Source organism: Camelus bactrianus, chromosome 16, assembly GCF_048773025.1.
Source record: "Camelus bactrianus isolate YW-2024 breed Bactrian camel chromosome 16, ASM4877302v1, whole genome shotgun sequence".
NCBI lineage: Eukaryota > Metazoa > Chordata > Mammalia > Artiodactyla > Camelidae > Camelus > Camelus bactrianus.
In genome coordinates, this window is record NC_133554.1 from 37119768 (window position 1) to 37147006 (window position 27239).

Below are 27239 nucleotides of genomic sequence, written 5' to 3' on the forward strand. Positions count from 1 at the left end.
TGAAGAAAAGAGTGTGGTTTAAAAAATTTTTATAATAAACAATAAAGTGAGAGGACCTGAGATCACAAAAGTGTTTTCTTTTTGGAAGGAAAGAAAGAAGAGGCAGGCATGTGTCACAGTGGAAAGTCAAGCAGTCATGCAGAAGACTCTGATGGAGTTTATCTCTTTAATCGCATATTCAATATCACTTTGTCTTCACCAAGAACCAGTCCAGAGCCCAGAGGGACTCCCATTGCCACATGGTCAACGTGAGTGCTCATTTACTCTTTAAACATTTTTGGGGCACAGACGTATGTGCCAGGCAGCGTTATGGGTACGGAGGTTATAGCTATAAACAAAGCAAACCATTCTGCTTTCATGTAGCTCACCTTCAAGGCGGGGAGACAGAAAATGCTATAACAGGAAAACAAATTGAGTAAGGGGAGAGAGAGGGATGGAGTTTGCATTCTAAATAAAATGCAAGCACCCAACAGAGATCCGGAGGGTTGAAAAATTCAGTTGTGAAATCCGAAGAGCCTGAATAAACACAAGACAGTCGAGTGCTTACTTTTTATATCATTACCTGGAGCACTGAGTAACAAGCCAGAGGGTTAGTCACAATGACAATTGAAGGGATTAGGGTGACATCTGTTGGAAATTTGATTTGAACATTGGGGTGCCACTCTATTGAACTAGAGTTTTAAAATTAGGTTCAAAAGTCTAAAACTTCTATTTCCATTAGTTATACCTAAATCAATCACATAAAGGATTCTTTTATAAAGTGTCTGGGTATTTTTCCTCTTGAGTTCATTTCTTAATTACATTTCATCTCAATCTATGTAATCAATTGTCCAATTAATACCATCTCTCCCTGTATAACATTTTCTGTCTCACCAATCATTTACATAATTTCCTTTTTACAAGTACCTTGTAAGACTGGTACTGTGAGCTTTATTTTGCAGAAGAGAAGACTGTTCTTGCAGAAGTAAACTGAGATACACATTTATAATATGTTGCAGGGTTGGAGTATGAGCCCAATTCTGATTCCGGTTCTCAATTTGTGTATGCTGTTTTTATTTTGATCATTTGCCTAATTTAATTGTATGCAATACTGAAAAAAAAAACAACTAAAAGGTAAGATAAAAGTAGGGGGGAAAAAGTCCAAAACTTATCCCAGACTAAGGACCAATTATATTTCCTCCACAAAGTAACACTGGGGAAGGGGGAGCAATCAGATATGTCGTGTGCTCCCAGCCTGAATAATCTATCCAAGAACTGGCAGCCCTTTCGTGGGAGTCCTGGCTACGTTTGAGGAGGTGAGCATCTTTGAGGACTAAATAAAGTAGATCATATCACTAAGTAAACATTCAAATCTAATGCAATGCCTATCTAATTCAAATGACTTGGAGAATTAAACTTTTAAGGAAATTTTCATTGAAGTGTATCAAACATACAGAAAAGTGCCCAAATAATAAGCCCACAGTTTGATGAATTTTTATCACCTTGAATCATTTTATCTGCTTTTGTACTTTACATCAGTATGTGGCTTCTTTCGCTCAACATTATGTTTGTGAGATTCATCCACGTATTTGATTCATCCATTCCAATACATCCATTGCTGGGTGTAGCTGAAGTTCGTTCAACAGATGCATAGACTTTTGACATTTGAGATATTTCCGATTTTGGCTAGTATGAATAATGCTGCTATGAACATTCTAGTATTAGGTTTAACCGTGTGAAATTGCAGTTTTTGTAAATCAACAGCTGTCAGATGTCAGCAATTTTATACATACAGTTCAACCTATTACATGTCTTTCAGCGCACGTATGTTTGCATTCTGTTGAATAGATACCAACAGGTGGGACTGCTGTGGTCATCTTGTAGGTGTAGGTTCAGCTTCTGGAGACACTGCCAAATGGTCTCCCCAGGAGATTCTACCATCCTACCAGTCCATGCTTCCATCAGCACACATGAGAGTCCCACGTCCCTGCCGATCCACAGATCACTCAGTATCATCTTTTTGTCCTTCACTATTCCCACAGGTGTGTAATGGTATCACAGTGTGGGTTTTAATTTGCGTTTCCCTGGTGACTCATAAAGGTGAGCACGTTTTCATCTGGTCCATTGGTCATTAGAATAGCTTCTTGAAGTAAAATACCTATCCAAGTCTTAGGTCCATTTTTTCAGTCGGTTTGCTTGCCTTTTTCTTATTAATTTGTAGGTACTTTAAGTCCAGTCTAGATACAAGTTCTTTGTTACATGTATAGCAAATATCTTCTTTCTCTCTCGGGCTTGGGCTTGCCTTTTCACTGGTGTCTTTTAACAAAGAGACGTTCTTAAAAGAGGTCTAATTTGTCTATTTTTTTCCTTTATGGTTAATGCTTTTCATCTCCTGTTTTAGCAATGTGCCCATCTCAAGGCCATGAAGCTGTGCAGCACGAATTTTTAATGCTCTTCCTAAACAAAATTAACCTTTGGGATGTTATATATGTAATCATTCATTAATTTTTTTTTAACAAACACGGAATCCCTATACGTGCCAGGCAATGTGCTAGACATTATAAGGGATATAATTATGGCCTGAGTCCCTCATGCACTCTGGAGGCGTCTGAAGAGGCTTGGAGAGGTGACTTCACTTGCCCCAGTTGATGTTGTTAGTTTGCCAAGACTGGACACAGTGTTAAAACACAAGACTGACTGGTTCCAGTGTTTGAATGTAGCCATTGAACTCCTTTGCCTCTAGGAGGGATGTTGGGAAACCAGGGATAGATTTTTGATATATTCTACTTGGTAGCGTCCAGATCACCTTGGGAAAACAGAGTCAAATAAGGAGACAAAGACACATGGTCAAAAACAAAATCAAACAAAAAAATCTTATAGTTCAAGACCGTATGTACTATGAGTGAAATTTGAGTCAAGTGCTTAAGAAAAGGGAGAGGATGCTTCTGGCTCAGGAGACAGGGGTCTTCTCAGGGCACCCTTGTTGGCCCTTAAAAGGTGAGCAGAATTCAGACCCTTTTAGGGAGAAGGCATCCTGGGGAAAGGGACCGGCAGGCACAAAGGCACAGAGGTGAGACAGCACTCTGAGTGGGTGTCAGTCCGGAAGTGATCAGCTCCATGTAACAGAACACTGATCTAAACGTGGCTTACACAACAAGGTCAGTTACTCCCCACCGAACCAAAAGTCTGCAGGTAGGTGGTTTCAGGGTTGGTCCGGCAGTTAAACAATGTCCTCAAGTCCTGTCCTTCTTGCCCTTGTCAGCATTGCCTGTCCACGGAGACGTGGCTGCTCCTTTGAGCTCATCGTCCCAGGATCAGAGCCATAAGAAGGAAGCAGAGGGGCTGCTTCCTGCTCCCCCCCCCCAACACATTGCTCCCACTCTTCCTCAGGGTGTAAAATCTTTCCCTCCGAGGCCCCAAACAGAACCACACCCGTTCTTATCTTAATGGTTAGCCAAGGGAAACGGGATGACCATGACTGAAGACATGGCCACCTGCCTACAGCCAGGCTCGCCAGCACTGTGGGTGTCCAGTGCCACTGTGGGTACCTGGTGGCGAGAGGAGAGAAAGAGCTGGAAGAGAAGGGTGAGGCCCCTCCACTGGGCAGGAGTTGGACGTTCAGTCAGCACTGGGGCCAGGACAGGGAGGGTGTGTGCGAAGGACAGGGAGGGGGCTAGGCTGACAAGCTAACAAAATTGGGGGTGGGAGGGTGGGGGATGGGGGGAGGTATTGCAAGAGCCCACGTGGGAGACAATGAGGCTCAGATTAAAGTGGCAAAGAAGAGGTAAAAAAGACATTTTGCAAGTAAGGCTGATAGAATTTCATGTGTTTTAAACGGCAAGATGCCACACGAGAGTGAATCATGAAATGAATATCAATTTAGTGGTTCCAACTGATGAAATTAAAGTTATATTTTAAGAAAGGGCAAGAAAAAATTTCACATAAAATTCTTTCTCTGTGTTTGTTTGGGCCGCCTCCCTCACTCACATGCACGGTGAACCTGCATTACACATTAACCAGAGCTCCTTAGAGATGGGCGTGCCTGCTCAGCTGTAAAAATCAAATTTGTTTTCTTTCCTCTGACACTAGCAATGTAACTTCTTAAAAGAATAGTGTTCTTACCCAGCTCTGTAGGGGGTCACAGTGACTTGCTGCTCGCTTTGCGCTTTCCTGGACTCTGTCCTTGGCGAACTGTATGTAAAATATCAGTATGTCATTTTAATGTACGATCCTTTGTCTCAAAAATGTATACGACTATGCCTTCGACTTCTAACAGGTGGAACAGTTCTCAGAGCTTTCTGAGAATCTGAGAAAAACCCTCAGTTTGGCTCCAATAAAATTCCATTTTTTTTCTTCTCAATTTGATAGTTAATTAAATCTTCGACAACACAATTAACCCAGATATTTTTTTAAAAAATCTTTTTCCTCCTCAACATCCTATATGTCCTGTCTCTCTAACTTGACTTTGTCCTGTTTCCTTTTAAACCTCTCTGAACATTGCTTCTCCATCTTTTGGGGCATCTGAATCCTCTACCCACCCCCAGTGCTGGTCCTCCCAGGTTCTCTCCTTGGCTTCCCGTGCTTTTCTCACACTACCCATCTCCCTGGCCCCACCCATGGTTTCTCACGGGATAAAGTGGCATCTATTTACGGTGATGACCTCTGAATCTATACCCCAGCACAGTCTTCTCCCTTAGATATCTATCCATCTACTAGACATCGCCACCTGATGTCCCATGGGTTTAAAAACCAATCAGTGTTGTTAAAAAACAAAGAGAATAGAAAATGTCAAGGTGCATCCTATATAAAAACACAAGTATTTTTTAAATGATTATTTGTTTGGTTTTGATTTACTGGGGATTGAACCTCGGACCTCGTGCATGCTAAGCAGGTGCTCTACCACTGAGCTGTATCCTCCCCTCAAAACACAAGTGTTTTTTAATGAAACTTTTGTTTCACAGTACATCAGTGTGTCCTGGGTCATGGTCAAAAAGTCTGGAAAACACAGGAACTAGATAACAGGCTAGACATAATGCGAGCAGTGGGGGGGAGCCAGGGACATCTGCCTCTGGACAACAAAAACAGGGAAGTGACAAGCTGGTTTCTGGGGAAGAGGACGACTTTCATTTTGAACCCACTGATTTCTGACTTACAGTAAATCACACCTAGTGGTTGCTTCTTTCCTCACCACTTCTAGAATCCGGTCAAAGTAATTATGAATGAATGTGCTGAGGAATGAGGGAGTTTCCCCGTTTCCCCTAGAGGTCATTAATAATTAGCTCTGAAGAAGAGGTAATGCCTCAATAGAGGAAGTAACATTTATTGAACCCTTATTAAATGCCAGGCTCTCTGCATCCCGTTTCTAAGGAGAAATCCTCTTAGCAGGATTTCTTAGTGGTGTGACGCAGGTACCACTATCTCCATTTCACAAATGAGGAAGCTGAGGTTCAGGGAGGATGAGAAACTGTCTAAGCTCGGGCAATTAGCAAGTCACTGTTGCCTCTTGCCAGTGAACCACATCACCTCCGAGAGCATCCATCACCAGGGTTTCTTACAGCCTCCTGTGTTGCTTGTCTAGGGCTGCTGTAACAAGTTACCACAAATTGAGTGGCGTAAGACAACAGAAATTTATTCTCTCTCAGTTCTGGAGGCTGGAAGCCTGAAATCAAGGTGCAAGCTGGGTTGGTTTCTTCTGCAGGTGAATCTGTTCCATGACTGTCTCCTAGCTTGTGGTGTGTGTGAGACCTGGAGTGACCTCAGGCCTTGGCTTGTAGGTGCATCATTCCAATCTCTGCCTCCAAGTTCACACACATTCAGATAGTCCTCTTCTTATAAGGACACCAGTCATATTGGATTAGCAGCCCCCAACCCAGTACAGCATGACCTCATTTTAGTTTCAACTAATTATGTTTGCAATGACCTTATTTCCAAACAAGGTTACGTTCTTTTTTTTTTCCTGGAGGGATTGAACCCAGGACCTTTTGTATGCTAAGCACGCGCTCTGCCGCTGAGCTATACCCTCCCCTCCAAATAAGGTCACATTCTGAGGTATTGAGGGAAGGACTTCAACAATCTTTTTTGATGGATGCAGTTCAACTCCTAAAACCTCATTAAGGGAAATTGTTTCCCACTGATTTGGAGGATTTTGCACAAAAAGTTGACTTTATTTCTTGTTAGATTCCCAAGTTCCCCAGAAATTGGCAAGAATCTTAAAGTGTGTGCCCTATGACTAGTAATTCCTTTCCCTGTATATAAACTCTAGTGAAATTCACACATATGAGCACAAGGACATTCCAAGAATAATCATTGTAGCCTTGTTTGCAATAGAGTAAAACTGAAAACAACATACATAATAAGAGTAAACAAATTTTGTTTCAGTAGTGCAAAGAAATTCTATATAGCAATAAAATCAATAAACCAGGAAAAAAAAAATCCTAGAATTCCCACGAGTAGTTCTTATAAATACTTATGATTGGCTATGTTTCCACCTGGACAACACCTACACAGACACTGCTGCCTCATAAAAACACAAACCCCACCCCCTTTCCCTCCAAAAGCTACCTCTCTCCTGACTTCCCTGTTTTTCACACAGTTAGCTAAAGATTCTTTCCCATAAAGAATCCTCTTCTTTCCATTCTCCTTAAACCTCTGCTGGGCTGCACTCCCCCTAGGCCTGCAAGCCCTGTACTTGTCCTGCCTCAAGTTCAAAGAAAGAGCCCGGAGTCAGCAACAGAGACATGAATGGTTTAATGGATAGGGGACCTTACATGCCTGAAGCAGAAGGGTTCTGGAGCAACACCTCACCATGGTGGCAGAAGTCTTCCTTGGTGGGGGGAAGAGGGGAGGGAGGTTACCAGTTATACAGTGAATTGAATCAGGTTGGCTCATCAGTTACCAGGGAAACCAGTAGAGGAACCCACCTCTCACCACCCCTTTGATAAACTATCATAGTGGAGATGTTCTCATCCATAGATTAGAACAAACACTAGCTGGGGCTGGGGGCAGGTATGTAGGCATTTACTCATTAGGCTCTATGATTAAGAGGGAAGGTCAGCCTTGTGAGTAGGGTGCAGGGTTGAAGCAGAGACTGGTCTAGCAGGGGATGGACAGAGAGCAAGAGAACAGCCATCTTGGGTGACATGATCATGCAACCTCCCGGTTCAATTTCCTTCTAGTTGCCTGTCCCTTGAGAAGACACACTACTGTTCCGACTCCTCTCCTTGTTCCTACGCTCTTCACCTCCAACCCAGCCTCACACTTCGACATATGGCTAATTTTCTAGAAACACACCTCAAATCTGAGTCCACAAAATTCCCAGTGGCTTCTGGCTACCTAGTGGAGCTCTTCAACTGCTCCATTCCACATTCAAGGCCCAATCAAACTTGGCGCCAGCCTCATCTCCCTCCATCCCTTCCACATGGGTTACTGCTCGGACTTTCGACTTTCCAGGCCCAGTGCCAAAGCCACCTCCTCCTACCTCGCCCTTCCCTTCACACTCTTTCTGTCTTGAGCTCCTGAAACACCTCGCATCTCGCCCAGTTACTCCATTACACCCGATATTATGTGTGTCCCTGACTGTGCTCCCCAACCAGGCTCTCCTCCTTGTGCCCCAGGCAGGGCCCCAATGGGAACTCATCAACCTATATGCCGAGATAATAAACCAGAGAGGCTCCGCAAAGAAGGGATCTTGTCAACTACAGCCTAAAACCGGCCCAGGTGTTTTCTTCCCAGAGATTAGACTCAGCTGCCGTTAGGGGCAAGTTGGGACGAGACTGTTTCCCAAACACAGCGAAATAAGCCTGCGGCGCCCCACCGCCTGGGGGCGTAGGAGCACCGGGCCAGGCGTCCCACCCACCGCCCAGAGCGAAGCATCTAGTACCTGGCCGGAACGCCGCTTCCACCCGAACCTTTCCGCTGAAAGGCCGGGCCCTTTTGGGTGAAGCACACAGGAACCGGAAGTCAGTGGCGGAAGACTGATCCGTGGGAGCCTCGTCGAAGATGAACGTCCTTGGTCTCCTCTCAGCGGGAGGTAAGGTGTCTGCGACACCAGGTGAATTTCCCATCTTCCCTTAGTCCCTGGCTCTGGAGTATTTCCTCCCTCAGGTCCTATGTCCACATCTCCCTCTTGGAGTCCGCTCTGAGTTGGTTCTGGTCGTCGAGCCTCGCAGCGATTGTGCTTCCTTCCCTGGGTTAGGGGTCCGCGGGCGGCTCCTGGGACTGGGCCGAGGGCGGCGGGTTCACATTCTAACGGCTGCTTGCTTCTGGCTGCGTTGTTTCCCTGTGGCCGCGATGTCGGAGTGACTTTCATTGGTTTTACAGAGTTGCTCCTTACATGGTTTTTCTTTTGCTTGTAGAAATATAGTCATGGAAGAATCTTGTAAAGTGTACGGAAGAAGATAAAAACCTTCGTTAAATCCGCCACTCACTCAGATAAAACGTTTCTTATAAACGTATAAAATTTAGTTTTCATTGGTCCCACTGGGTGAGAAAGAAACTAGTGAAGATAAATATTGTTAAAGAGAACTATTAATTACAAAAAGATTTCCCTAAGGTTAAAATTTTTAAAAACGTAACGCAGTTGAAATCATTGTTTTAAATACATGCTTCTTGATGGACATAAAATAAGATTTCTGGGTAGTAAAATGTAGGACTTATACACAAAAATCAGAAGATATCTCCTGTGAATAGGGTCCACTAGTTCTTAAATTATGGGAAAGTCAATGTCACTTTGCAAAGGTTCTGTTTAGGCCGCTACTAAAACTAAAAGGAAGTACGTCTCAGCTTACATTTTGCTAAATTTTCCTTTTAGGGAGGTGGAGATGTTTTCCATTTCTATTGGAGTCATCCTTATTCCAGACCTTACGTAATTCCTGCTGTCGGAAAAAAACCACTGCACCAAAGAAAATTATTCCCCATGTTGATTTTTCTGATGAAAATACAAAGGAGTCTGGAAAGGCACTTGACAAGCTCTTCTCTTCAGAACAGCAGGCTTCCATCTTGCATGTGTTGAATACAGCATCTAATAAAGAACTTGAAGCTTTCAGATTGCTTCGGGGAAGAAAGTCCATCAATATTGTAGAGCACAGAGAAAAGTTTGGGCCATTTCAGAATTTGGAGAGTTTAATGAACGTGCCCTTGTTCCGGTATAAAACTACCCTTAAAGTTTGTAAGTCCATTCTTTCACCAGAGACTGGAGGGAAAAAAAAAAAGTTACCGGAAAACCAGCTCTTGAGAAAGCTCATCAAACCGGAAGTAGGAAGAGAGAGACTTAAGGTATACCCCTTTTCTTAATGCCTCTTACACTGTTTGAGAACTTGCTTTGCAAAGCACTATTCTGGCCACCAAGACAGGGTTCTTCAGGCAGCTTATAGCTTAGTTGGTGGGCTCAGAGATACACATATAAATAGATAACCCATTATATGGTTAATCTCAAAGAATGAGATGTACAGGTAGTAAGTTAGCAATTTAGAGGCGAGAACTCTGCGTTTTGCCTGTTGGGGCAAGTTTATTGGAAGAACTCAGCCTGGATCGTGGAGAGAGAACTAGGCTAGCAAGAAGAGGAAGGCATTCTAAGAAGAAAGAACAGTTGATGTAGAGAAGTAGGTCTGTGCAAGATTTATTTAAGAGGAATGTTGAGATACCTGACTGTGTCTGAGGGCTATGTTGGGAGTAATGAGAAATGAAGATGCAAAGATGGGTTATAGCCAAGGAGTGACTTTAGAACATTATACTAGTCTTTCCAGCAGAATTTAAAGTTATTTTCTGTCTCCTCCATCTCCCTTTTAAAAAGCATTCTAAAAGCAAATCTTTTTTCAGTGTTGTCTTAAGAAGTAAATATTAGAATTACTTGGCGCAGCAAACATTTAAACTTGGAGGAATGAAACTTAGGTACTGTGTAACATTTGATAAAACATTCTCTTATCCTGTAATAATAATCAATTCTTTCTGGGCCAGTAGTTCTCAGTTTTGGGGGTATAATGGATACTCTCTGAAAATCTGATGAAAGCTATGGACCCTCTTTTCAGGAAAAAAATAATAACAGCACATATACATAGAACATTGCATATATTTTCAGAGGACTTGCAGATTTCATTAAGTTCACCCAAGGACTCCTGCTGCTGTTGGTCTGGAACATATCAACCAAATTTTACGGCAAAAACTATTTATACTCTGATTATAGTGGAGTTGTATTTTATTTAGAAGGCTAGGTTCTAAAGTCAGTTTGTGTGGAAAAACTACACAGTAGAGCCCTTGAAAAAAATCTGTTGCCCATTAACTACTGTGTGCAAACTGGTTCAGTAATTCTTATGCACACTAAAACTTGAGAATCATTGAGCTAAAGAAAAGAACTGAAAGAAGGCCTGCCTGTATTTTGTAGATGTGTGGGCATCCTAACTATTCTGCCTTTAATGGATATTTATCCATACCTTAGCAGTGAATGAAGATGGGTATAGAATTATAAATGTTCCTGTTTATCTGCTTCCCTACCTATAGAGCATACTATTTGCCCATATAAACTGAGTCATGTGGGAGTGATGTTATGTACCATATACCAGCCCAGACTTGACACAGAGCTAAAGCCACATATCCAATTATCTATTACCTATCTCCCCTTAGAAGCTGTGTAGGCAACCTGAAGTCAGTACCTTAAAAAATAATTTGTCTCCCTCGACTTCCCAAGATGATCTGCTTGCTGTCATTATCTTGATTAATGACGCCAGTCACTGAAGTAAAGCGGGAATTTTCCTGGGCTCCTCCTTTATCCCTGTTTCTTGCCTTTCTCACTGTCAGTGACTTAGATTCTTCATACTTTGTCATATGACAGATATCTAACACAAATCTCTACCCTAAGCCTAGCTTCCTCGGGCCCCTCTGCCACAGAGCTGTCTGTGATCTTTCTGAAATGTAAATCTCAGGTATGCCAGAACGTTACATGCTTTGGTGGCTTCCAGCAGCTCTCATGATAAAGCAAGATATGTTTTGCAGAAAACTGCACACCCTTCTGCCCTTTTCCCACTTGCACGTTCTTTATTCCACTGCCTGGAAGGTGTCAGCCTGTATCTGCAGACATCTGGGTGAAATACCTCCCCGTGTACCATTTTACTGATTGTCTTAGTCCTCCAGCAAGTCTTCCTGACCATTTCTCCTCTCTACAGTGTAACTGTTGTATGGTGGCATTTCTTATAAAGTATGGTTATGTCCCTTGTTTCCCAGTGTCTCGCACCTTCCCCAGCAACATTTGAATATTTGAATGCCTAGTTTGAGCTACCTGTTGAGAGCAAGTAAAAATTCTTTGCCTTTAAACTGACTGCTACTGTTTACCTTTTAATAATAATTACTCCTGTATTTAACAATTCTCAGTTCATACACTGTAAATGTATTTCTGTTACATACACTAATTGGGATTTCTGAGTTTGTAGCTTAAATTTTGTGTCTGTTAAAATGTTTACGCTTGTAATAAAACCAGCCTTTTTTGTTTTAGGCAGTTAATAGTATCGTATCCATTGTTTCTGGTACTCGGAGAATTGCCTGGGCTCACCTTGATCGGAAATTGGCAGTGCTGGACTGGCAGCAAAATGAATGTTGCCAGTTGATGAAAGGAACATACCCATCATCTGTCTATTTAGAAGAGGTAAGGCAGTTGCACCTCCAAATTCCTACCTGCTAGAACTCCTTGTGTAATCTTCTAGTCCTAAAAGGAATGTAAAAAAATGGTAAGGGTCGATTTTCTTCTGGTAATCATGACTCACCCATTCCAATTATGTTTTCCATCACTTCTATGATTTTTTAAAAAAATTGAATCTTCATCTATTTCAAGAAATGCCTTATGAATCAAAGGCAGATACTGAGAGACTCAGTGGTGTATTACTCTGAATGTTAAGAAACTTCATCAATAAATTCAGTAAAGTTGCAGGATACAAAATTAACATACAGAAATCTGTTGCATTTCTATACACTAACAACAGAATATTAGAGAAATTAAGGAAACCATCCCATTTACCATCACATCAAAAAGAATAAAGTACCTAGGAATAAATCTACCTAAGGAGGTCAAAGACCTGTACTCCAAACACTATAAGATGCTGATGAAATAAACTGAAGATGACACAGATAGATGGAAAGATGTACTGTGTTCTTGGATTGGAAGAATCAGTGTTGTTAAAATGACCATACCACCCCAGGCAATCTCTATCAAATGACAAATGGCATTTTCCCACAGAACTGAAACAAAAAAATGTTAAAATTTGTATGGAAACACAAAAGACCCCAAATAGCCAAAACAATCTTGAGAAAGAAGAACAGAGCTGGAAGAATCACGCTCCCTGACTTCAGACTATACTGCAAAGCTACAGTAATCAAAACACCACAGTACTGGTACAAAAACAGACACATAGATCAATGGAACAGGATACAGAGCCCAGAAACTAACACACACACACACTTATGGTCAATAATCTATGACAAAGGAGGCAAGAATATACAAGAGAGGAGTCTCTTCAATAAGTGGTGCTGGGAAAACTGGACAGCTACATGTAAAAAAATGAAATTAGAGTATTCTCTAAAACCATATACAAAAATAAACTCAAAGTGGATTAAAGACCTAAATGTTAAGACCAGATACTATAAAACTCTTAGAGGAAAACATAGGCAGGACACTCTGACATAAATCAGAGCAATATTTTTTGGGATCTGTCTCCTAGAGTAATGGAAACAAAAGCAAAAGTAGACAAATGGGACCTAATTAAACTTAAAGCTTTTGTACAGCAAAGGAAACAAAATGAAAAGACAACCTATGGACTGGGAGAAAATATTTCCAAATGATGCAACCGACAAGAGATTGATTTCCAAAATATACAAAGAGCTCATACAGCTCAATATCAAAAAACAAACCACCCAGTAAAAATAATGGGCAGAAGACCTAAATAGATATTTCTCCACAGAAGATATACAGAAAGTCTACAAATAGTAAATGCTAGAGAGAGTGGAGAAAAGGAAACCCTCCTACATTGTTGGTATGAATGTAATCTGGTGCAGTCACTGTGGAGAACATTATGAAATTTCCTTAAAAAGCTGAAAAACAACAAGGTCCTACAGTGTAGCACAGGGAACTATATTCAATATCTTGTAGTAACCTATAATGGAAAAGAATCTGAAAACATTTATGTATATATGTATAACTGAATCACTTTGCTATACACCTGAACACTGAAAATCAACTATACTTCAATTAAAAAATAAAAATTAAAAAAGGAAGTTTTCATTACTTTATTTATGAAGCTCGTTCTTCAGAACACTATCACAGATTGTCTCATTTGAGGTTCAGAACCTCGGGAGATGCACAGTAATTATCACCCTGATGAAATCTATGAAACCTGGTTCAGTCAGGCATCTGATGTGGTCAGTTGCAAAGGTGATTGATTCTAGCCTCGTTATTCACACCCTATGCTCTACCCTAGAAATTTTCAAAAGGTTAAGGAAACAGTTTTAAGTTGTCTAATCTTAAGGCCAATATAGATCTTAGAAATTAGGTACAGATGAAGAAACTAGTAATTAGGAGGATTAACTGACTTGTCTTAGCTCAGCTTGCTCCTGTTAGAACCACGACCAGAACTTGGCTGTCCTGACACCTCCATAAAGTGCTCTTTCAGTTACTTCAAAATTGTCAAAAGCAGTATAATGTAAGTTACATGGTTCTATTTTAAAAACAGAAGTGGGGCAGAGGTGGGGGCCAAACATTAAAACTTAATGAATATTTCTGCTCACTTATTTTATCTTGTTTTTGTTTTTGTCAAGATTTCTTCAGTCATTTCAAAGATGCCCAAAGCTGACTTCTATGTTCTGGAAAAAACAGGGCCTTCAGTTCAGAACTCATCTCTGTTTCCTGTACTGTTACATTTTCATATCGTGGAAGCCATGCTGTATGCCTTATTAAATAAGACGTTTGCCCAGGATGGCCAACATCAGGTGCTGAGCATGAATCGAAATGCCGTGGGGAAGCACTTTGAACTGATGATTGGTGACACGCGGACTAGTGGAAAAGAAATAGTGAAGCAGCTCCTCTCAGAGTCTGTCCTGAAAGAAGAGCCGCGGGTGTTCTTCCCGCCAGATAAGATAGTCCGCTACAGACAGCTGTTCTCATCTACTGAACAGTACAGAGCAGAAGAGTTATACGACTCATTATTACAAGCTGTTGCCTTCTATGAATTAGCAGTTTTTAACACTGAATCTTGAAATCTGAGGTTAGTATGTTACATGCTCTAATGTTGTATTAATTTATATGGTATTTCTAAAGTTGTGAAACCAACTGTTTGGAACATCCATGTTAATGGAGTTAACACGTTTGAGTGTTTTTAGATGTTTAATGTCAGACTTTTGGCTACTGAATGATTTACACAATAAAAAACCAAAGCTAAATCAGTAAATAAGAGATTTTGTATCTTTTAGGTTTAAGTGTTAAAAAAATAAGATGCCCTCTAAACAGCCAAAACAAGAAACAAAGTTATCTTCTTTTAAAAGCAAATACCATCTGTACTAAAGGATTTGCATTATTATATTGTTAAAATAGGGAATAACGAGTTTTCTGGATGGTGCTCATCGTGGGAGTAAAGCTAAATATAATAGATAACACAACTTGCGGAATCCTCTTACTGTGTGAGTACAATGTGGGTTGATGCACTGCCTCCAAAAGGCAGTTTTCATTGGCTCAGTCTATTAAACCTAGAACAAACAGGCTTTGTCTAACAGGCTCATTTTTAAACTTTGAAATATTTTACTTAACAGACCATCTTTTGAGGAAAGTAGTACTTAGTATTTTTCCTCCACACCTCTCCATTTTCCATTACAGTTGCCTTAGGTCAGGCCCTCATTATGTTTAACCTATAATGAACCCAAGGCTCTGATGTCAAAGCATTGTCTTTTCTTTCCTTTAATCTAAAAGTGAAATACACTTGTTGGGAAAAAACCCACATAATCAGAAATATTTAAAATACATGGAAGCCCTCCCCTCCAGCACCTCAGCTCTTTTAGTGAGTCTGATATGCACTGTAGACTTGTGGCCATGCACGTGTAAACCTCTGCATATGTGACTGTATACATATGCATCTCTGCCTTGGAAATGCAGACACCCCAAACTTCACTTCTGGAATCATCCTCTTTCCTCCAGACCACCTCTTTTGCCACTGTTTTACACTTCGGTAAACAGTTTCACCAGCCACCCAGTTGTTCATGTCAGATGTGTGGCATTCTACCTCGCACATATTTCTGGAAATAACTGTAGTGAAAATGTATCTAAGTTAGACATTCACAGGATAAGATGCTAAGTACTGAAAAGTCATCAAAATTAGTTACTTTTATCACAAAAGTAAATCTTAAATCTTACAGGAACTTACCACCTTTAAGAACTGAGAAAAAATGTTTTTCCCCAAATTAGCTAAACCTTAAAAAAAGATATTAAACGTGTCCCTATTAGGGAGGAAAATATCCTTATTATTTTCTTGACTTTTGATCAAATTAACAGGTAACTGATCTACAGGTAGTGAACGCTTGTATTCAGTAGAAAAAAATAAAACCATACACTTAAAAAAAAATGCCTTCCAAAAAAAAAAAATGACTTCCATCTTATTCTCTCTTTTCTGCAGGGACGAAACCTGTAAGATATGGCCTATATCCAAGCCTATACAATATCCATGTTTACCCAGATGATTACACCTGGAACTCCCATTTAAATATCGCAGTCTTTTAGCTTTAGCCTTTAATTGAATCAATACACTATCAATACAAGAAAGGTTGAACAAATAAGTGGTAAAAAATTTTGTGAATAGGTATACATTTGTATTATTCAACTACAAAATTAGGATCCTTAGCTTTTAAGGTGAGAATGTAATTTACTAGATAATATAATTGAATATTAAGCTAATATATAATTTAAACCCTTGAATTAGGAACCTATTTTTAAAGATACCTGATTATCTGATTGTAAAAATTTTAAGTACAATGTGGTTTTTTAAAATCTTGTAATTAAAAGTATATACTTTCTCCAAAAATATAACCTTAACTGGAAATGGCTATCATGTAGAAATCCTACAGTAGAATCATTCTTTGTTATAGTTTTAATGAATAGCAGTTTGTCCAAAATATTTATATTAACATCATTAATCTTTATGAAATAAAACATCAATGGTATAAAAATACAAGAAAAATATACAAGACAAATAAGGAGTTGTCAAAATATACAAGATATCACATTTGTATGGTTGCTAAAAAACATTTATGAAAACTACAATTCATAATCTTGATTTCACCTTGTCAGCATTCAGTGATTCACATGGTAAAATACACTGGATGAGTAAACTCAAATTTATCAGAAGATCTTACTTTTTGAAAATGATGCATAATTTCTTCCCTAGGAAGTTTACTTACGTATTATATATGCTATTTTGTATTTCTGATTGTGTAAACTTATATTTTTAAAGATTATCACCTAGGTGATTCACATTCACAACTTGACAGAGGGCTGACACTTGGTTGGAGAGAGATGGATTAAGAATAACAGGAAAGGGGAAAATTATGGATTAGTTTAACATTGAAACACCTTTAGAAATATCTTAGTGAACTCTACCTACTAGAAACAGCTCACACAAGTTAAAAAAAAAAATACTCCAACAAAGCTAAATCAGATAATACAGAAAATTCAGGAAAAAAATACTACCACAATCATAAATACAATTTGTATTTCAATTTTTTTCATTTAAAATATTTACACACTAATAAAATATACAAATAGTCTGTTTTAAATGTACAGTAAGAGAAATAAACTCTGCTATGAAAATCAATATAAAAAGGTGTCTTAAGGATCACATAACAATCTGTACAAGGCATTGTTAAGGTAGAATATTAAGGGAAGCCAGCTGCCAAAGTGTTCATAGTCTCTTTTGAAATGTTAAGGTGAATTCCTTCAAGATAGTGCAGAAACCTGTCAAAAATTACAAGGAAAAATACAATTTAATATTAATAGTTCCATGAGATGAGAATATTTATCAATCTTGAAATAGCTAACTAAAATGTTCTTTTTATAGAAACTTTACCTTCTTTTACTTTTTCCTTGTTCTTTTAGCTTCTCAGTACTACAAATGTTTCGGAGAGTTGGCAAGTATTCAATGATACTAGCTTGTCTATTACCCAGGTTCAGAAGAGATCGGCTAGAAAATACACTTTTAATGACTGCTGTCCTCTTCCAAGCACTGCTGTAAATGAAAAGTAATGCATTATCTTTTGATTTTAATGCCCAATAAAAATGTAACAATCCCATAAACAACCAGCTTCTGGTCTAGACTAGATTAACTATTCCAGAGTAACTTTCTGTATCATTTTCAACACATCAGTCACTACCCTACTGAAAAGACCTTAATAGCTACCTGCTATATGCACAGCAAATCCAAACCCTGTTATTCAAGAGTCTCCCAAATCTAGTCCCGCCCCCCACAGTGTCTCATTATTTTCTCTTCCAGCAATCAGGCTGGCCTCCTTAACTGTCTCATTAGAAACTACATTAATATTAAGGGATTAGCATGATCAATAATGCCCAGCATTTCAAAATTAGTAAGAAGAAATTAATAATTTCCCCTTTACCATTTATTATTAAAAAATAAAAAGCAAAAAGAAGTAAGACTTACTCTAAATTAGCAGCTGACTGACTAAAGTGTACATTGTTGCGCTTCTGTGAAACATAAAAAGTAAGCTCTTTTGTTGGATCTCTTCCTAATTTCTTGCAAGAATTCAGAGAGGTTTCCAATGCTTTTGAAATAGTAGAAGAACATTTAGTAAAGCTGAGAGCTTCTAGAGCTGCCTTTAATTCTCCAGAGCTTTGAGAAGTCCATCCATCACTGTTCTCGAGACTAAACTCATCACAAAGTCCACTTTTAACTTTTCCATCTGTCCAACCAAAATCATTTTTACCAAATTCCTTCTGTTCCCTTACATCAGTTAAAAGGGCATCTAAGAAGGACATGTTGTCCATGAACTCAGTGAGAGAATTTAAACACTGTGAAACAAGGCCAGAACTTATTTTTTCTGCTGGTGTTTTAGGAGGATGAGGAATAGATTCAGTATTTGACTGTAGACATCTGTTCAGTTTCTTTGTCTCTGGATTGCTTTTTTTGTCTCTGGCTTTGCTTTCTTCTGAATTTGAAGGCGATACAGAGGAAAGGCTAATAAGTTCATCAGAAAAGTCCAATTTGGTGTCAAATAAGTCACTGTCATCTAGAGTTACTATCTTTTTCTTACGTTTCTTTTTTTGTGACTTTTTCAATGGCTTCTCTCCTTCAGAATGTTTCCTAGCAAGACATTTCATATTTTTTGTTGCTGCACTGGTGTCCACACTTACTGATGAACCACAAAAGTTTTCAGTTTCTGGAATGATATCAACAGGTAATGGCAGAATGAACTCAAGATTACTATATAAGAAATCTACATTCTGCACGTGGAATTCTTTAAGAAGCTGGATGAGCTTATTCCATTCTTCCTTTGTTCTGATTTTGTGCTGAAAAACAATTTTGAGTAAAAAAATGTTGTAACAGCATACAGTCTGAACATTTTTCTACCCGTATAAATATAACGTCATTTCTATCTATCTTCAAAGTAATAAGCCCTTACCCCTCATAATTTTATTGATGTACACTTCCTTAATACATCAAAAAATAGATTTAGATTGTTAATTTGAAGAATTAAATTCTCTAATACTCGGTTATACCCTAATTCAATAATTAGAAGCTCATATGTTTAAAAACTACTGTTCTGGTGGGGAGGGTATAGCTCAGTGGTAGAGTGCATGCTTAGCATGCAGGAGGTCCTGGGTTCAATCACCAGTACCTCCATTAAAAATAAAAAATAATAAAATAAAAAAATTACAACAATAACTACTTGTTAGAAATAGTCTTTTTTTAATCTGAAATATTTCTTAAGTTCTATTCTAAATCTGCTAATACACATATAGAGCAATGCCTATGCACCATTTGTCAAAGTGGTATAATGTGCTGAAATCAGAAATCTTAAGTCTAAAAATTACTGGTAAATTTAAGTTAATCTTATGATTCAAAAGACAGAAGTTAGTGTTGAGAAAATGAAAAAGAAACATAAATTTAACACTTCAAACTAGACATTGAAAATACCTTCAAAAATGAAAATAAGTCTTCAGATGGCGAAAAAATGTTCTTAAGGCCAAACATGGTCTCAACACAGCCAGTGTCACATTTGGGAAGGTCTGTTGGATTCCTTTTAGTATTTTTAGGGTTATTTTTGGAATCAGAGTCCTCTTCAGAGCAAACAAGCTGTACATTTCTGCTATTTCCTCCTACAAAATTAGGAAAAGGAAATCTTAGCTACCCATATTTTTAAACAAATTGTAGCAAACAGTTATTTAAAATCCAAGATCCTTTGGCATCTTTTGGATCTAACTCCCATTTTGTTACTCTCTATATATGTATCTAATTCATAAAGTATAATACAAACATTATTTCCACATAGGTTAAATGAGGGTGGGACATGAGGTAGGCTTACAACACAATCCAATAGAAAAAAGTGCAAGGATGACCAGGCAAGTCCCAGAAGAAACACAAGTATCTAACAAACTTATAAAAAGATACGTAATTTCACCAGTAATCATGGAAATCAAAATAAGATACTATTCATTTTTCACCTTTTAAACTGGCAAAATTAAAATAATTGATAACCTGCTTTTGCCAGAGGTACAAGTAAAGGAACCTCAGACTCTTCATGGGCCCGCCAGACAGCCTCTGCTCTCCACGGCTCACAGGCTGTGCCCACCGTGTGAGGGCTCAGACCCCATGACAAAGCAAGGGCGAAGTGCAGGAGGGGACTGGCAGGGACAGTTGGGCAGGGCAGGGCGGGCAGTCCCTCTGCCTCAGTGAGAGCTTGCAGCGGGTGGGGGAATGAGAGCAACAAAGCTAGCAAAATGTCAAAAAACAAAAACAAAAAAACAAACAAAATCTCTTCGTGGGAGCAATTATCTTTGGAAGGCAACCTGGCAACACTTACCAAAATAAAAAATGTACATAGCCTTTGGCCCAGCAATCATACTTCTAGAATTCTCTTTGACAAGTACTCACAGATATGCTTAAGGATAATGTATAAAGATACTCACTGCATACTTTAATGACAAACTGAAGAAGGCTTAAATGTCCCCTAATAGGTAATAGTTAATTATGTTACATTCACTTTCTATTATGGAATAGCATGCAGCTATGAAAAAGAGGACTAGAACTGTATGTACTGAGAATAAATTGTCAAGTTTAAAAAAAGCAAATTGCTTACTAAATATAGTATTGGTTAATTTTGCTAAATAAGTAGGTAGCAATATTTGTATATGCATAGATAAAGGTCTAACATTAGCTACCTTTAAGAACTGGGAAAGAGCTTTTACTTTTTACTTTATATACTTTTGTACTGTTTGAATTTCCAGTGTGTGTGTCTGATTTTTAAGGAATTAAATGCATTTTAAGATCTTCAAAAAAAAAGAAATAATGCCATACTTAGTTTCTGTCTTCTAAAAGTCCTTGATATAGCATTTTATATCCAATAATATGGTGATAGTTACTAACAATTTGTTTATAACAGGATATTTTCCATGTCTTATTTATCATGTTTACTTCTAAGAAACAGTTAAAACTACCAACTTAAACTGAATTAAATACTTTGAAAACTTGGAAAGAGAATAAAATGTTAAAATTTTATTTTATTTAATCAAATCAGAAAACCATTAAGGGATTAATATTACAGAACTTCACCTTTTTAAAATTTAAATATTTGTGTATTTCCCAGAGCAGGAACTGTAACTATAGAACTGGCTATGGAGCAAGGAAACCACAAACTATGAACTTCTTCAGGGAAGGAACCGTGTCTTACTCATATAAACACAGGACCTGGCATGAAGAAAGTCCTCAGCAAATGTCTGTGATTCAATTAGGTCACAATGACTGAAGACTGATAAGAAATAAAGCATTTCTGAAATAAAGTTCTTAGGAACGACAGAATTATAGACTATTAAAGAAGCTAAAAGGGAACTTACAGTCATGGATAAATGACATATGGAAAAATCACTAACATGTTTTAATAAGTGGAAAAGGAAGTTGCTAAATAATATAATTCTATTTGTTTATAAGAAACTGTTTATAAATGTATAACCATTTGTTCCAGGTTCAATTTAAATGTATTTATCCACATTTAATGCTTACAAAACTTTTCATCAACAAAATTGATGTATGTATGTTTATTTTAAGATTAACATGGTATCCTGATGCTCAAGATTTGTATAATCTTTCAAATATTTTGGTACAACATATATTGTATATAGGGTCCCATTACAGAAATTTCTTTTGTAAGAAATCAACTTACGACAAAAGGATAATGGCCGTTCTTCTAAAAATCCACCTCCACTTCTAATCCAGAATTGTAAGTAAAGGATACTTTTCCTGATATCACAAGTATTTGCAGTTAACAATGTTACAAAATCTTTTACATCAGTTCTAAAATTTTCAGTCAAGCAGATCATCTGTAGGTAGCTGGCAACATTTAGCTGAGACAGAGGGAGAGGGAGAGAGGGAGAAAGAAAAGAAACATGGTCAATTGCAGAGTTAACAGAAGTACATCAATAACACATATCAAAAAGTAAGCCAGATTTTGCTAAAATTCACAATATCATAAGCTTTTATTGAGAATGACTTGATCTAGAAAATATAAAGGAATATGCTACCAAATTAAAAGCTTTTACATATACTTATTTTATTAATTGTACATAATCTAAGACAGCAAGGGAAACTTTATGGGAGATTGTCCAACCTGAACCCTGGAGGCAACTTTACTAAACCTTAAGAAAATCCCTTAGGATTAAGTAATAGTATAACTTGATGGGATATTTTTACAGCCCTTAAGATTAGAAATATGAATATTATAGAAGTACTGAAAAATAGTTATTATTTAATTTTTAAAAACCAGAGCTAGAAAATTATATCAGTGCATGCATAAAAGAATAAATGTAAACAAGAAACAGAAGAAAAAAATTTAAAAACACGTGATTTGTTAGGGAATGAACCAAGTACATTTTTTCACTTTATTTAGTGTTCAATTAATAGTGATTTTTTTGTAAAACAAACAGAATATGTATTATTCCCACTGTTGTTTATAAAAAGCTTTTTATCTTGAAAAGGTAAAAGAAGTAAAACTGTACTTACATTTCACAGATTTTACGAGACCACTAGCATTTTTACATTACAGTAAACAAGACAATTAAAAAAATTCTCCCAGGATAGGGGAGGGTATAACTCAGTGATAGAGTGTGTGTTTAGCATGTACGAGGTCTTGGGTTCAATCCCCACTATACCTCCATTTTAATAAATAAGTAAATCAGTAAATAAATAAACCTAACTCCCCAATAAATAAATAAGTTAAAAAAATTTTCCCTTATGATATATCTCTGACTTTACAATATATACACATTATTCTTGCATACACCTGGGACTTCTGCTTTCAGTAAAAAGGAGTAATTACTATCAGACAAACCCTGCCATCAGTAATAACTATAAATTCTATAATCAACTACAAAAAAGTCTAAAAAGCCAACTACAATGGTTTGAATGGACAAGAGAGTAACCAAAGGAAGAATAAAACTGAAGGGAAATAAAAGGTTGGAAAGTGAGGGGAGGTGCATGAAAGTAGAGAATCAGGAATCCTGGCTATAAAAGAGAATGCAAATCACTGGTTGATGCTTGATCCTAACAGGCATGGGCTTGTCTCAGAGCAGCCCAGCTAAAACTAAAAACTGAATAAAAATTTTAGCTGCTATATACTACAGGAGAATACTTGTTCAGAAGAATATAACAGAATCCAAAATATGTACAGTATTTCATTCACAAAGTACAGGATAAAAATCTAAAATTACTAGACATACAAAGAAATAGGAAAAGTAACCAATCCCTTTAGAGGCAATCAATAGAGACCCATCACAAGATGACAAAGATGTTGGAACTAGCAACAAAGAGTTTTAAAACTGCTTATAATAAAACTATGTTTATGGAAAACATGCTCATAATGAATAAACAAATAGGAAAAAACCTGCAGAAAAAAAGAAACTATAAAAAAAAGAAGCAAATAGATATTGAAAAACTACAAACCATAATATTAGAATAAAAATTTCACTGGATGGGCTCATAGAAGATAGGAGGTGAGAGGAAAAAAGTGTCAGTAAACCTGAAGATAAATCAATATAAATGACCAAATCAGAAGTAGAAACAGAAAAGGGGGGGTGGGCAGTGGTGGTGAGGGGGGGCAACAGCACACCTCAGTGACATGTGGGACAATGTAAAATGTCTAACCAACTTGTATTTAAATCCCCAGAAGGGAAAAAGAGAAAATGAACATAAGATAAATTTGAAAAAACCCTACAAATTTCCCTAACTAGAGGAATGAGATATAATTAAGGATTGTAGATATGTAAGATCACAAGCAGGATAAATATGAAGAAAAATAATCCCTAGGCTCATCACAGGCAAGCTGCTGAAAACTAAAGAGAGTACCTTGAAGGTATCCAGAAGAAAATGATATATTGCATATGAGACAAAAAAAAAAAAAAAAAAAAAAGGCTGCTGACATAACAAAAACAATGGTGACCAAAAAAACAACACTTCTAGGTTGAAGAAAAATATCCTTTGAGAATGAACTGAAAATAAAGACATTTTCAGATAAAAGAAATCTAATAAAATCCATTGCCAGCAGACCTGCTCTATAAGAATTGTTGATGAAGTTCTTCAGGCTGAAGAGAAACAAAACCAAAGAAAAACCTGGATCTTCATAAAGAAATGAAGAACATAAAAATTGTAAGTATACAGGTGAACATAAAAGTTGACTTTTTATCCTCTTAATTTCTTTAAAACATATGACTGGCTAAAGCAAAAATAAATAAAGCACTGTATCAGGGAGTTTATAATGTGTATAAACATAAAACATTTGAAAACTAAAGCATAAAAGAGGGATGGTAAATGGACTTATATTTTTTATAAAGTTCTTAGATTATCTGTAAATTATTATAGTATTAATGCCAAATACACTATGAAAATCTAAGAATGCATATTTTCTCCTTTATTTTCTTTCTTTTTCCCTTTTTTTTTTTTCCTTAACACAGGAACCAGGGATTGAAACCAGGACCTCATGTACACCAAGCATGCACTCTACCACTGAGCTATACCCCCACCCCTAAGAATGCATATTTTAATGTCTAAAGAAACTACTAAAAAGTAAGTCCTAACCCATTTCATATGACTTGGAAACTACACATCATATATTCTTCATGAACATAGACACAAAAATCCATAACAAAATATGAGCAAATCCAGAAATATATAAAGGACATAACACATCATGACTATATTATCCTAAGAACACAAGACTGGTCTGACATTAAAAAAATCAATCAACATCATTCACCATATGAATAGAATCAAAAAGATAAACCATATGATTGTCTCAAAAGATAGAGGAAAAAGTATTTGACAAAATTCAACACCATTTACAATAAAAACTCTCAGCTAACTGATAAAGAGCATCTATGAAAATATACAGTAAATATCACACTTAATTGATAAAAAGAAAGAGTGCTTTTCTCCCAACATCAGGAACAAGGTAGAGATGTCTACTCTAAATTCTATTCAATACTGAAGGCACACTGGCTCTAACCACTAGAATAGAGCAAAAAGAAATTAAGGTACAGACTGGAAAAAAAGAAATTAAAATGGTTTTACTTGACCTGAAAATATAGTATAGAAAGTTCTAAGGAATCTACTACTAGAACTAACAAATATGTTTAGCAAGGATACAAAATCAATTGTATTTCTATATACCACCAAAAAACTGGAAATTGAAATCTTAGAATACCATTTATTATAACATCAAAAAACATTAAATACTTAGGACTAAATTTATCAAAATATGTGCAAGGTCTGTTCAATGAAAACTATAAAACATTGCTGAAAGAAATTAAACTCCTCTCCCCAAAAGTAAACTGTTTATGAGTAAAAAAACTCAATTATTATTAAAATGTCAGTTCTCCCAAAATTGATGCATAGATGAAATGAAATTCCCATCAAAACATCAAAAAAAACCCTGTAAAAATTGATAAGCTGTTTCTAAAATTAAAAGAAATTGATGATTTATGATAACCAAAACAATTCTGCAAAAGAACAAAGTTGGAGGACTTACTCTACTTGACTTCAAGACTTGGGAAAGAGCTATAGTAACTAAGACAATGTCATATTTTTGCCTGGACAAATAGAACAGAGTAAGATTATATATAAAGTCTATTGATTTTTGACAAAATGGAAAGTACTTCAATAGAAAAAGACTCAAAAAACAAGGCTGGAACAACTGGAGATCTGGGAAAACAAATGAATCTTATGTCTTACCCCATATTGCATACAAAACTACTCAAAAGATCAAAGACCTGTATGTAAGAGGTATAATTACAAAACTTCCAAGACAAAATCTTTCTAAGCTTAGGCTTGGTAAAGATATCTTAAACAGGATACAAAAATCATCAACAAATAAAGGAAAAGCTTTGTAAACTGGACTTCATTAAAATTAAAAACTTCTACTCTTTACAAAAAAAGAAAAAAGGGAAAGATAAGCCACAAACTGGGGGAAAATATCTACAAAACACGTATCTAATACAAACATGCACCAGAATATAAAAAGAACTGCTAAAACTCAATAAGACAAACGACTGATTTAAAAAATGGGCAAAAGCTTTGAATAGGTACTTCTCCAAAGAAGAAATACTGATGGCAAATAGACGCATGAAAAAGATGCTCAGCATCATAAGTCATTTAGGAAACACAAATTAAAACCACAATGAGATGCCAATATACAATTATTAACATGAATAAAATCAAATAAATGGACAATTTCAAGTGCTGGTGAGTATGTGAAAAACAACTGAACTCTCATACACTGCTACTAGGAATGCAAATCATTAGAAAACAGTATACATCAGGCTCTTCTGTAAGTATTTAAGTAAAAGAAATAGAAATATATGTTCAGACAAAGGCTTCACTGAATATTCATAGCAGCTTTATTTTTATTAGTTTAACTGTAAACAACCCAAATGTCTATCACCTGGTGAATATGACAGACACAAATTCATATATGTAAAGTAAGTCCATATGATGGAACACTGCTTGTTAATGAAAAGGAAAGGAAACTACTGGCAAAGATAATATGAATCTGAAAAAGCATCATGGTGTGTAAAAGAAACTAAATAAAAAACACTATATATTAGACTCCATTTACATGAAATTCTACAACAGGCAAAATTATAGTGACAGAAAACCAACCGGTAGTTGCTAAAGCCGAGGGATTAGGACAAAGGACAGAACACAACGGCACAGGAGGGAACTTTCAGATGAAAGTAATGAAAATGTTGTGTGTCTCGATGGACATGTTCTGTATCTACATTTGTCAAAATTCACTGAACCATACACTTGAAGTGGGTGTCTTTTACTATATGTATGTTACTATATGTAAATCATACTTCAAAGCTAATTAATAAAAAGCAAGCAAGAGAGCAAGCACACACACACACACACACACACACACACACACACACACACACACACACACACACACACACACACAGATGGATACCACTACTATGGCCAAAGTTTAAAAGACTGACAACAGCTGCCAGAACTCTCATGCACTGTAAACCTCTCTGGCAGATTCTTTAAAAGCTAAATAAATACCAAATAACAAACATAATGCATATGAGCCAACAATTCCACTGATAGAACAAACAGCAAGAATAAATCTAAAAAACATGTTAAGTGAAAGAAACCAGCTACAAAAGGACACAAAATGTTTCCTATTACTTGAAATTTCAGAATAGACAAAACTAATCCAATACACTAGAACAGTGGTTATCTGTGGTGGGGAAGGGAGTGGTGACTAAAACCACCCAGGAGAACTTTTAGAGGGGAGGGACATGCTCTGTATTTTGATCTGAGTGATGGTTACATGGATGTTTACCTCTGTTCATATTTTTCAAGTTGTATACATAAGTGCATCTTAACTGTATGTAAACTTCACCTCAATAAAGCACCGGCTACTATGAAAAAGACCTAATGAACACAGGCATCTAGTAAAAATTTGAATATTTGAATTCTGAAAAAAAAAAATTTTTAACCAAAAAATAATAATCAGAA

The 27239-nt window shown here is 37.1% G+C and overlaps 2 protein-coding genes and 1 long non-coding RNA gene across 11 annotated transcripts in view; 1 reads left to right on the forward strand and 2 right to left on the reverse strand.

Annotated features, from left to right (window-relative positions):
• On the reverse strand, window positions 1-7939 carry LOC105071600 (uncharacterized). Its single transcript, XR_835540.3, has 3 exons — window positions 7859-7939; window positions 4102-4170; window positions 1-2785 (listed from the first exon to the last, which is right to left on the reverse strand). It is a non-coding gene; the product is annotated as an uncharacterized LOC105071600 (long non-coding RNA).
• Window positions 7865-27215, forward strand: TEFM (transcription elongation factor, mitochondrial). Of its 8 annotated transcripts, XR_006726067.2 has the most exons (7): window positions 7927-8029; window positions 8789-9252; window positions 11462-11611; window positions 13774-14219; window positions 14546-14631; window positions 18304-18405; window positions 20815-27215. XR_006726067.2 is itself a non-coding variant. In XM_074343075.1 (5 exons), the coding sequence occupies exons 1-4, from the start codon at window positions 7978-7980 to the stop codon at window positions 14209-14211; spliced, it is 1083 nt and encodes a 360-aa protein (XP_074199176.1). In that variant the 5' UTR covers window positions 7865-7977; the 3' UTR covers window positions 14212-14219; window positions 14546-14711. The 8 variants fall into 8 exon arrangements, 4 of the variants coding, with proteins under 4 accessions (XP_074199176.1, XP_010956648.3, XP_074199173.1 ...); XR_012499529.1 differs by having other exon boundaries at window positions 18304-27215; XR_006726064.2 differs by lacking the exon at window positions 18304-18405.
• ATAD5 (ATPase family AAA domain containing 5) overlaps window positions 16074-27239 on the reverse strand; it is a 35027-nt gene continuing 23861 nt past the window's right edge. The window contains exons 19-23 of one of the 2 annotated variants that reach the window (XM_045519071.2): window positions 21388-21568; window positions 19146-19327; window positions 17652-18517; window positions 17064-17219; window positions 16074-16951 (exon numbers count right to left, since the gene is read on the reverse strand). In XM_045519071.2, the coding sequence (XP_045375027.2) occupies window positions 16873-16951; window positions 17064-17219; window positions 17652-18517; window positions 19146-19327; window positions 21388-21568 (1464 nt within the window). In that variant the 3' untranslated portion in view covers window positions 16074-16872. Of the gene's footprint in view, window positions 16952-17063; window positions 17223-17651; window positions 18518-19145; window positions 19328-21387; window positions 21569-27239 lie in introns of both variants that reach the window. The other variant, XM_045519070.2, reaches the window with a different exon arrangement.

Excerpts from the sequence above, each read along its gene's own strand:
- TEFM (XM_010958346.3), top strand. The coding sequence starts at position 7,978 with ATGAACGTCCTTGGTCTCCTCTCAGCGGGAGGTAAGGTGTCTGCGACA. Across the intron at positions 9,253-11,461 it reads TAGGAAGAGAGAGACTTAAG|GCAGTTAATAGTATCGTATC; the intron begins GTATACCCCTTT and ends TTTTTGTTTTAG. Across the intron at positions 11,612-13,773 it reads CATCTGTCTATTTAGAAGAG|ATTTCTTCAGTCATTTCAAA; the intron begins GTAAGGCAGTTG and ends GTTTTTGTCAAG.